The 11970-nt window shown below is 40.6% G+C and overlaps 1 protein-coding gene and 1 long non-coding RNA gene across 3 annotated transcripts in view; one reads left to right on the top strand and one right to left on the bottom strand.

Moving 5' to 3' along the window:
- Positions 1–7705: 7705 nt before the first annotated feature.
- Positions 7706–11970, bottom strand: part of LOC133574814 (WD repeat-containing protein 70) — a 124524-nt gene continuing 120259 nt past the window's right edge. For both annotated transcript variants that reach the window (XM_061927112.1, XM_061927113.2), the window contains exon 18: positions 7706–8348. In XM_061927112.1, coding sequence (XP_061783096.1) covers positions 8261–8348 — 88 coding nt within the window. In that variant the 3' untranslated portion in view covers positions 7706–8260. The remainder of the gene's footprint in view (positions 8349–11970) is intronic.
- The window catches only part of LOC133574816 (uncharacterized), a 164942-nt gene continuing 164539 nt past the window's right edge, over positions 11568–11970 (top strand). Inside the window, exon 1 of the long non-coding RNA XR_012049265.1 lies at positions 11568–11788. This is a non-coding gene — a long non-coding RNA (uncharacterized lncRNA). The remainder of the gene's footprint in view (positions 11789–11970) is intronic.

The following is an 11970-nucleotide window of genomic DNA, read 5'->3' as shown; positions in this document are numbered from 1 at the left end:
GCAGAGCTGGAGGCCACGCCCCCTCCAGCTCCATGCGGACCTGAGTCCGCTTTCCCACGATATAAACAGCGTGCCTGCCCAAACACAATATAACTGTAGAATGATCGAGGGCGAGTTCTTGGTTTCTTATGTGGGTTTATTGTTAGGCAGTTTCATTAACGTCCTCCCAGCGCAGTAACAACACACAACAACAGCAGTCATGTTTTTGTCTGCCGTAAACAGCAATGTTGTGACACTCTTAAACAGGACAATACTGCCATCTACAACATCAATAACATATACGGCTTTTAGAGAGTGCAGTGCACAACTGCGCACACAACAAGGAGACGAAGCAGAAGAACGAGGAAGATACAGCCATGGCGACGAGTAAGATGAAGAAATACGTTTTGTTGCACCTTTCCTGCCTGAGTCCGGCGATTAGTTTCAAACCTTGCTTTATTGATTGCTTGCACACAGCGAATCCAACACAAAACAAACTAGTCCCGCCCGCACTCACGCTACCGCTCCCTCTCTTCTCTCGCCCACACACTCACTGACGTCACTCACCTCACATGCTCACCTATTAAAGGGCCACACACACACATACGCTACTCTCATAACAGCTTGTAAGTTCCAAGCCGCAGCTGCGATTGAACCTGGATAGCCTCCGGGAAGAAGTAGTGGACTACCAAGTGCTTGGCACTGAAGATCTTCCTCAGGAAGCAAAGATTGACCGGTTTTGGGCCATGCTAGGGAGAGATGGAAGATTCCAGACTCTAATGCATTTGATGAAAGCACTTTTGTGCATGCCACACATCAATGCATCATCAGAGAGGGTGTTCAGCATGGTTAGAAAAATAGTGACAGAGAATAGAACAAGGATGGACAATTCAACCCTTAACTCAACAATGAGTAGATGAGTGTTATGTGTGTGTATATGTGTAAATAAATGAACACTGAAATTCAAGTATTTATTTTATTTATATATACATATATATATATATATAGATCTATGAAATACTTGACTTGGTGAATTCTAGCTGTAAATATACTCCTCCCCTCTTAACCACGCCCCGCCCCGCCCCCGACCACCCCCACCCCACCCCCCTCCCCCCACCTCCCGAAATCGGAGGTCTCAAGGTTGACAAGTATGAGTCAGGTCAATTTCATACAAAAGGCGCATTAAAGGAGTCTTATTATGATTACGACAGTAAGTCTTTGCTGTCGTCTAGCATTCTGTTTTTGTTTACTTTGTAGCCAGTTCAGTATTAGTTTTGTTCTGCATAGCCTTCCCTAAGCTTTCAATGCCTTTTCTTAGGGGCACTCACCTTTTTTTTATTTTTTGGTTTAAGCATTAGACACCTTTTTTTTTACCTGCACACTGCCTCCCGCTGTTTCCGACATCTACAAAGCAATTAGCTACCGGCTGCCACCTACTGATATGGAAGAGTATTACACGGTTACTCTGCCGAGCTCTAGACAGGACCGACACTCAACAACAACACATCATTTGCAGACTATAATTACTGGTTTGCAAAAAATATTTTTAACCCAAATAGGTGAAACTAGATAATCTCCCACGGCACACCAGACTGTATCTCACGGGACACTAGTGTTAAAAAACACTGGTCTACATAACATGTAATGGTGGTTCTTTGGTCAAAATGTTGCATAGATGATGTTTTACAGATCATCTTCAAGTCATTTTCTGACAGTTGCTTCAGGATGCGCCGTTTTGTGGGCGGTCTTATTTACGTGTCTCACCCCTCGACAGCGTCTTCTCCCCGTCATCTTTGTTGTAGCGGTGTAGCGTGCAAGGACGGGAGTGGAAGAAGTCTCAAAAAATGGAGCTAACGGAGCAGCATCTCCTCATCGGTGGCTCACTAGTGCAGTAACAATGCCGGAAATGTGTCCCATGAAAAACCGGGACACTCTGACTACAGTAGCCGTAATGGGCCGACAATCCATCAAGCGGTGCGGCTTCAAAGTCGTACTAAAACATTTTGACAAGATTTTTGAGGGTCGTGTGTAACGTTCTTTATTTTCAATGGAACATTTAAAGTTTTGGTGTTGTTTACTGGCGTCATATTGCAGTCTACACGTATCGCTCATGTGTGACTGCCATCTACTGGTCACACTTACCATTACACCATGTACCAAATAAAATTGCTTCGAGGTCGGTAAGCACAACCGGAATTATTCCGTACATTAGGCGCACTGGGTTATAAGGCGCACTGTCGAGTTTTGAGAAAATGAAAGGATTTTAAGTGCGCCTTATAGTCCAAAAAATACGGTAAGTAGTCCAAACACACCATTAAGATGGAGTGGCCAAGTCTCTCCTTCACACCTGAACCCAATTGAGCACCAAGCGAAAGGAAGGAAGGTGGAGGAGTGCATGTGTCTTACATCTAGGATCAAGGGCAGTACTAAATAACAACAGTGCTAACTTTACACACTTTAAAGTGTGCTATTTAGACAGTAATAAGAGTTTGTTGTCTCACTTTCAGTGGATAGTACATATATACTGCTATTTAGGCTGTACAGTGACTACTCTTAAAGGGTCCCTCCAATACTGACAACACTTGCAGTCATGGCCAAAAATATTGGCACTCCTGCATTTAAAGTTGAAAGTTAAAGTACCAATGATTGTCACACACACACACTCCGTGTGGCAAAATTATTCTCTGCATTTGACCCATCACCCGAGATCACCCCCTGGGAGGTGAGGGGAGCAGTGAGCAGCAGCAGTGGCCGCGCCCGGGAATCATTTTTGGTGATTTAACCCCCAATTACAACCCTTGATGCTGAGTGCCAAGCAGGGAGGTAATGGGTCCCATTTGTATAGTCTTTGGTAGAGATGTCCGATAATATCGGCCGATAAATGCTTTAAAATGTATTATCGGAAATTATCGGTATCGTTTTTTTTTTGGTTTTTTTTATTAAATCAACATAAAAAACACAAGATACACTTACAATTGGTGCACCAACCCAAAAAACCTCCCTCCCCCATATACACTCATTCACACTAAAGGGTTGTTTCTTTCTGTTATTAATATTCTGGTTCCTACATTATATATCAATATATATCAATACAGTCTGCAAGGGATACAGTCCGTAAGCACACATGATTGTGCGTGCTGCTGGTCCACTAATAGTACTAACCTTTAACAGGTAATTTGACTCATTTTCATTAATTACTAGTTTCTATGTCATACTTGCCAACCCTCCCGGATTTTCCGGGAGACTCCCAAAATTCAGCGCCTCTCCCGAAAACCTCCCGGGACAAATTTTCTCCCGAAAATCTCCCGAAATTCAGGCGGAGCTGGAGGCCACGCCCCTTCCAGCTCCATGCGGACCTGAGTCCGCTTTCCCACAATATAAAGAACGTCTACAGTAAAGCAGTCCGTCTGCCGTAAACAGCAATGTTGTGACACTCTTAAACAGGACAATACTGCCATCTAGTGCATTTGATGAAAGCACTTTTGTGCGTGCCACACAGCAATGCATCATCAGAGAGGGTGTTCAGCATGGTTAGAAAGATAGTGACAGAGAATAGAACAAGGATGGACAATTCAACCCTTAACTCAACAATGAGTAGATGAGTGTTATGTGTGTGTATATGTGTAAATAAATGAACACTGAAATTCAAGTATTTCTTTTATTTATATGTATTTATATATATATATATATATATATATATATATATATATATATATAGCTAGAATTCACTGAAAGTCAATTATTTCTTATATATATATATATATATATATATACATATATATATATATCCATCCATCCATTTACTACCGCTTATTCCCTTTGGGGTTGCGGGGATATATATATATATATATATGAAATACTTGACTTGGTGAATTCTAGCTGTAAATATACTCATCCCCTCTTAACCACGCCCCCGCCCCAACCACGCCCGCCGCCCCCACCCCCCACCCCCCGAAATTGGAGGTCTCAAGGTTGGCAAGTATGTTCTATGTGACTGTTTTTATATTGTTTTACTTTCTTTTTTATTCAAGAAAATGTTTTTAATTTATTTATCTTATTTTATTTTATAATTTTTTTTAAAAAGGACCTTATCTTCACCATACCTGGTTGTCCAAATTAGGCATAATAATGTGTTAATTCCACGACTGTTTATATCAGTATCGGTTGATGTCGGTATCGGTAATTAAAGAGTTGGACAATATCGGAATAATATCAAAAAGCCATTATCATATCAAAAAGCCATTATCGGACATCCCTAGTCTTTGGTATGACTCGGCCGGGGTTTGAACTCACAACCTACCGATCTCAGGGCGGACACTCTAACCACCTGTTGGATAATGCACCACTTCTCCCAGAAAATTGTTGAAATGACAAATGCTTTATTTCTTTTGTTTGCATTGGAACAACACAAAATAACCCCCCAAAAAGCCAAATCTGATATTTTACACAGAACTCCAAAAATGGACTGGTTAAAATTATTGGCATCTTTTCAAAATTGTAAGAAATAGTTGTATTCTAAGCATGTAATGCTCCTTTAATTTGTAATTAAACTCACCTGTAGCAAGTAACAGGTGCTGACAATATAGAAATCACACTCGCAGCCAGTTGGACAAAAGTTGACTTGACTTTTTTTTTGTGTTGTTCCAATGCAAACAAAAGAAATAAACACGTGAATACCAAAGCATTTGTCATTTCAACAATTTCTTGGGAGAAGTGGGGCATTATCTGACAGAAATGCAAGGGTGCCAATATTTTTGGCCATGACTGTATTTCATAGTTCTGGACTTAAAAATAAGGTCCACAGGTTAAAAGTCCCCCCAAAATAGACAGAGTAGCCTTGTTTTCTAACAAGTTTCAGCACATGTACCTCCTAAATGTGGGCGGGCCCGCATCAGCCTGCTGACGTCACCTACAGCAAACTAGAGGCAATTTCTTATAAGGTAGTATGTGTTTTGGCAGCATCTTCACCCCAAATCACAATATTTTCGTGTAGAATTTGAAGGAATGATCAAACATGTCTGCCAGATGCATTGTGGCAGGTTGTAGCAATACAACTAAAGAAGGGGTCAGCCTGCATGCATTTCCAAATGATGGCAATACGAGGAAAGAATGGACCTCCGCAATCAAATGGGACGGACCAAGCGAGACAAGTGTAATTTGCAGCCATCATTTTTAATGAATCTGACTCCAAAGGAGAAGAGTTTTGGACGGAAAAAATGTAAAAAGACTTCGGCCAATTGTGATCCCGAAAAATCAGGAGCACCCTCGGGAGGAGAAAGACCGAGTCAGAACCTGCAGAAAAAAAAGGAGAAAGAAGAGCAGGTGCTCAAAAACGAGAGGAAGGAAAAAAAGGTAAGCTGCTAGTATTCAATTATGCGTCCTCTTCTACTGATGTTTCCCTTAAAATGGTTGAGGAAATGCTAAAAAAAAAAGAGAGTGACTAAACACAGGCTGTGGTGTTTATGGAAGAGGAGATGGAAGAGCATATTTCTTTTTTGCTTATAATTAGACATGTCCGATAATATCGGACTGCCGATATTATCGGCCGATAAATGCTTTAAAATGTAATATCGGAAATTATCGGTATCGGTTTCAAGAAGTTAATTTTATGACTTTTTAAAACACCGCTGTACGGAGTGGTACACGGAGCAGTTGCGTCTCCCAGTCATACTTGCCAACCCTCCCGATTTTCCCGGGAGACTCCCGAATTTTAGTGCCCCTCCCGAAAATCTCCCGGGGCAACCATTCTCCCCAATTTCTCCCAGTTTCCACCCAGACAGCAGTATTGGTGGCGGGCCTTAATGGCACTGCATTTGCATGCCGGCCCAATCACATAATATCTACGGTTTTTCACACACACAAGTGAATGCCAAGCACACTTGGTCAACAGCCATACAGGTCCCACTGAGGGTGGTCGTATAAACAACTTTAACACCGTTACAAATATGCGCCACACTGTGAACCCACACCAAACAAGAATGACAAACACATTTCGGGAGAACATCCGCACCGTAACACAACATAAACACAACAGAACAAATACCCAACAGCCATACAGGTCACACTGAGGGTGGCCGTATAAACAACTTTAACACTGTTACAAATATGCGCCACACTGTGAACCCAGGGCAGCACGGTGGTAGAGGGGTTAGTGCATCTGCCTCACAATACGAAGGTCCTGAGTAGTCTTGGGTTCAATCCCGGGTTCTGGATCTTTCTGTGTGGAGTTTGCATGTTCTCCCCGTGACTGCGTGGGTTCCTTCCGGGTACTCCGGCTTCCTCCCACTTCCAAAGACATGCACCTGGGGATAGGTTGATTGGCAACACTAAACATTGGCCCTAGTGTGTGAATGTGAGTGTGAATGTTGTCTGTCTATCTGTGTTGGCCCTGCGATGAGGTGGCGACTTGTCCAGGGTGTACTCCGCCTTCCGCCCGATTGTAGCTGAGATAGGCTCCAGCGCCCCCCGCGACCCCAAAGGGAATAAGCGGTAGAAAATGGATGGATGGACTGTGAACCCACACCAAACAAGAATGACAAACACATTTCGGGAGAACATCCGCACCGTTACACAACATAAACACAACAGTACAAATACCCAACAGCCATACAGGTCACACTGAGGGTGGCCGTATAAACAACTTTAACACTGTTACAAATATGCGCCACACTGTGAACCCACACCAAACAAGAATGACAAACACATTTCGGGAGAACATCCGCACCGTAACACAACATAAACACAACAGTACAAATACCCAGAACCCCTTGCAGCACTAACTCTTCCGGGACGCTACAATATACACCCCCCGCTACCCCCTACACCCAACCCCCCCACCTCAACCCCGCCCACCTCAACCTCCTCATGCTCTCTCAGGGAGAGCATGACCCAAATTCCAAGCTGCTGTTTTGAGGCATGTGTAAATAATGTACTTTGTGACTTCAATAATAAATATGACAGTGCCATGTTGGCATTTTTTTCCATAACTTGAGTTGATTTATTTTGGAAAACCTTGTTACATTGTTTAATGCATCCAGCGGGGCATCACAACAAAATTAGGCATAATAATGTGTTAATTCCACGACTGTATATATCGGTATCGGTTGATATCGGAATCTGTAATTAAGAGTTGGACAATATCGGCAAAAAAGCCATTATCGGACATCTCTTCTTATAATGTTAACCATATCAGTTTTGAAGGAGACAAAAGCATGCGATGAAGTGATCAAAATATTAGCTTTACCGGTATGTGTCTCTGCGGGGAAATGGGCTCCAGTTCTGTAGATGACGTCACACTAAGAGGCATGGCCAGTCTGGCGATGGAAAGTGGGCGTTCCAAGTACAGCTAGTAATCTTACCCATTACGCAAAAACTAATCGATGTTATGGGAAATGACTGCCAGGTTTATTTTCAGGATGAAAAAAATACATAAGTATACCACGTTTCCTTTCTCCAGTGCTGTGACTAGAGAAAGTAGAAGTTCTCCTGTACTTTAGTGACAAATGATCATCCTAGTCAACACATTGATGTTTTCCTTCCTTCTTTGTCACACCAAGTCTGTCTTGTTTTCACTTTAAAAGACATTCCGTCCGTAGTTTATATTGTCTGGATGACATTCCTGGATGACTCGCTCTGCACTTCCAACCAGCGTGACTCACCCAGTGGACTCCAGCTGGATGAGACCATATCTAGTGTGTGTTGTGTTGTCATTTGAGGGTCTATTTAAAAAAAAAAAAGGGGCCCTTGATGAGTACGCTTTCCAGGAAGATGGTTTGCATTACGTACGCCAACTCAAATATTTATGGACAGTGAGCATGGTCACTCGTAGATGTACTTGACATTTGCACGTATATGCAGCTACACAGCGTTTTAATAGCACTGGAAAATAATGGGCTTGTAAATGATTTATTAGAACTGGATGTGCTGCAATATGAATTTCTTCGTATGGTCAATGTAAGTTACTGTGTTGGACTCAAAATGAATAACTCATTGCAGATTTAAGGCGGTATTCGAGATGTAGAAAAACTACCCTTCTGTCTTCATGTATCGGGAATCAAAGCAGCGATTTTACAACTGCTAGACAGAAGGAAACTGGGGTGTGATTCATGATGGAGAAGACAAAAAGTGAACATAAATTGCACTATACTGCACATAAAAACACTAAGTACGCCTTAAAAAATATGACCAGGGCGACCTGGTAGTAAATGATGGAGCCAGACAGTACCTCTGTTCTGGGCTTCTATAAGCAGCCTCCAGTCCACTTTGAGTTCTAGAGAGTTCCTCAGATCTTACGCTTCTTCCACTCAGGTTCCTTTTCACCCTCCTCATCCTCCTCGGAATCTTCTGCAAACAAAGGAGTGGGTTGTGTCCTGCAGGGACGACACAATGCCAAGTCAGCGTTTGAAATCACCAATAAGATGAAGATAAATACATATGCAAAGAAATTATGGCGTCACATTAGTGCCAAAAATCAGAGCGCATAAAAACTGTTATCGCGCGCTGATTCTCCACTTCGTGCGCGCGCGAGACACCCTTTTGCGCGCGCGACGCCTTTCTGCGCGCTCTCTGTGTACTCCTGGCATCTCTCCTCGCGCTGTCATGTTTCTTTTTGGCACTTTGGGGGCGGGTATGCTTAGACGGCCCCTCCTTTCTGATTGGCTCTGAGCATTTTTCATATGACCAACGTTGTAGCCATCTTACCTCGGACATCTGGCCTCAATCATTACATTGATGTCAATGGTACATGTACTAATTAAATTACCATAACTTGCTCGATTTTCGACAAATTTACAAACGGTTTGCCTTGTTACAAATCTTATTACATGTAGATATGACATAAGATGCTGTACCTGTTAAAATTACCTCTTTCGCTTTAAAAAAAAAGAAAAAAGACTTAATTGTGCAACATAGTTGTGTAGGGTCAGTGTTAGTCAGTTCTCTGATTATTTTAAACTGTTTCAGAATACATTATTAAAAGCTATTTTTAACATTTTAAAAACAAAATTCAAAGATTATTTCATTAATTTTATGGCTGAATCAAAAGAAATTCCATAAATTAGAAAACAAATATTCAAGAAGAAGTGAAAATATAAAATAATGTTATGGTTGGATGTTATTGCTGGTGGACCAGTTCTGGCTGAAAGATGTGATTATGGTGTTTGTTGTCTTATTATTTATTTGGGTCACATTTTGTATTACCCTGTATTGTGTTTATGTGGTATGAAATAACATTCATCAGCGCGCGACATTTTTTTATCCACTTCTTCCTCCGTAAATCTTGATACATATTGACGATGACCTGCCCTGCTATACTTCTGATTGGCTCTGAGCATTTTTCAGCATTTTTCGCCTGACCAATCAGAAAGAAGGGGCCGTCTAAGCATACCCGCCCCCAAAGTGCCAAAAAGAAACATGACAGCGCGAGGAGAGATGCCAGGAGTACACAGAGAGCGCGCAGAAAGGCGTCGCGCGCGCGCAGAAAGGCACCGCGCGCGCGCAAAAAGGCACCACGCGCGCGCAAAAGGGTGTCGCGCGCGCACGAAGTGGAGAATCAGCGCGCGATAACAGTTTTTATGCGCTCGGATTTTTGGCACTAATGTGACGCCATAAGAAATGTCCGAAAAGGCCACTCAAATTTTTAATGATATCAATATTTTAATTTAAATTGGCATATTTGTCAAAATTAGTATCCAACACCAAGAAGAACATTTTAAGTATGTCCTTAAAAAATACAAAATATGTAATGTAGATAACAACAACGTGTACCAATTGGCAACCATTGTTTATGTTTGGGGAAAATTGCAATCAATTATAAAATAATCACTAATTCATATTTTTATAGCAGTGTTTTTCAAAATCAGCGTTTACTTCTAAGAAAAACGTTTCATTTAAAGTGCTTGCATCATTTTGATCAATTGTTGGGGACATATTTTTTATTAGAGAGGTTATGTAATCGTTGCCATTGATTGGTCTGTCATTGAGTTAGTTAGTTTGCAAAATAACTCAAAAACCTATGGGCGCATTTTCATTAAACTCACACGAAATGTCAGAAATGGGATAAGGCACATAACATTTTGGGGCTGATCCAGATCACCGTCTGCATTCAGGAGTTTTTTTCTCTTGGGAGATAGGGCTTGGTATAATTTTTGTATTTGATTTTTTTGGGTGAAAAATGTTTTTGTATTTTTATAATTTATTTTACGTTCAAATAATTTTTTTTCCAAAAATTACATATATTTGTAGTTAATCTCCAGTGTGGACGCCTCAAAGGTGGCGTTTTTCCTCAAGTCCCAGTGTCATGCTATGTGTTTTTATTGTCAACAAATGGCAACTTCCTATGAGGTGTTTTATTGTACATCATTGGTGTGTCTAGTGCACAGGTGTCAAACTCAAGGCCCGCGGGCCAGATCTGGCCCTCCACGTCATTTTACATGGCCCGCAAAAGCTTGGAAATAATATGTGTCAATAAAATACCTTATATTTTCTTTCTCCACTTTCTTATTTTCTTACTAAATAGGGTTTTTATTGTACTTATGGTTTCGAAGCAAGTTATCCATCAAATTGTACACTATAAAAATGACCAATAGATTTTACTGTAAAATGTAGGGAGTTTTTTTTACAGCATATTAATGTAAGTTGAAGAAAAAAAAAACGACCAATGTTTGTTTTTCTACAGTAAAAAAGTGTCGACTGAGCTGTCAGTTTTTTTGTTATTTTTTTTAAATCCACAGTTGATGATTTTATGGTACCACATTTTATTTTGGTAAAAAACTGGCAGCTGAGTTGCCAAAATAAAATTAAACAGCGGTACTGTATTTGTATTTGCAGTAATATGTTATAAAAATAATAATAATAATATATTTTAGAGTAAAAGTCTGGCAACTAAGCTGCCAGTTTTTTTCTGTAAATCCACAGATTATTTTTTACTCTTTACGTAAAAAAAATTTAAAATATTTAAATTCATAGGCAAATTTATTAATTATTTACTGTTACAAGCGGCCCTCTATTGGCAGCCATGACTGCGGTGTGGCCCTCAATCATACTTGCCAACCTTGAGACCTCCGTTTTCGGGAGGAGGGGGGTGGGTGCGTGGTGGGGCGTGGTTGGGGGGCGTGGTTAAGAGGGGAGGAGTATATTGACAGCTAGAATTCACCAAGTCAAGTATTTCATATATATACAGTATATATATATATCTACATCCTGAAAATATGCAAACAAAACTGTGTTTAGATAATTGATACTTCAAACTTGCATAAATAAATATTAAAGGAATATAACATAATTTGGCTTCTGAGCGTTTCAAAATGTAATGAATAAAATGCTAAAGTTGTTGATAAACAAGCAATTATTTTAATAATTAAATATGGTCATTTTAAATGAATTATTATGATCATTTAAAATCAATTATTTCAAATATGTTTATTTTAATGTATAATTCTATGGCTGGATGTAATAAGGAGTCACGAAAAAATACAAATAAAAATACAATTACTTTTGATGTTTTTAGCAAAATATAGTAAAAATTTATTTATTATTTTTTTTTTTTTAAATTAATAAATATATTTATTTTTAGGTAAAATAAACATAATAATACAATTTATCTCTAGTCTGGATGATTTAGTTCTTGTCACCCTGTTGTCCTCCCGTCATGAAAAAAGGCTGTCCTCACTCAGGTCCGCATGGAGCTGGAGGGGGCGTGGCTTCCAGCTCCGGCTGAAAATCGGGAGATTTTCGGGAGAATATTTGTCCCGGGAGGTTTTCGGGAGAGGCGCTGAATTTCGGGAGTCTCCCGGAAAATTCGGGAGGGTTGGCAAGTATGCCCTCAATGAAAACAAGTTTGACACCCCTGGTCTAGTGGGACAGGCCAAAGTTAAGTCGGAGAAAATGCAGTCCTTTATAAATTATTCAATGTTTCTCTACGGACCGGTACCGGTCCCCGGACCGGTGGTTGGGGGACACCGCTATACAGTATAAAGTTTTAAATGATTTTTG

The sequence above is a fragment of the Nerophis lumbriciformis genome, linkage group LG32 (genome assembly GCF_033978685.3).
Source record: "Nerophis lumbriciformis linkage group LG32, RoL_Nlum_v2.1, whole genome shotgun sequence".
Taxonomy (NCBI): Eukaryota; Metazoa; Chordata; class Actinopteri; order Syngnathiformes; family Syngnathidae; genus Nerophis; species Nerophis lumbriciformis.
This window is presented reverse-complemented; position numbering and strand designations above follow the sequence as displayed.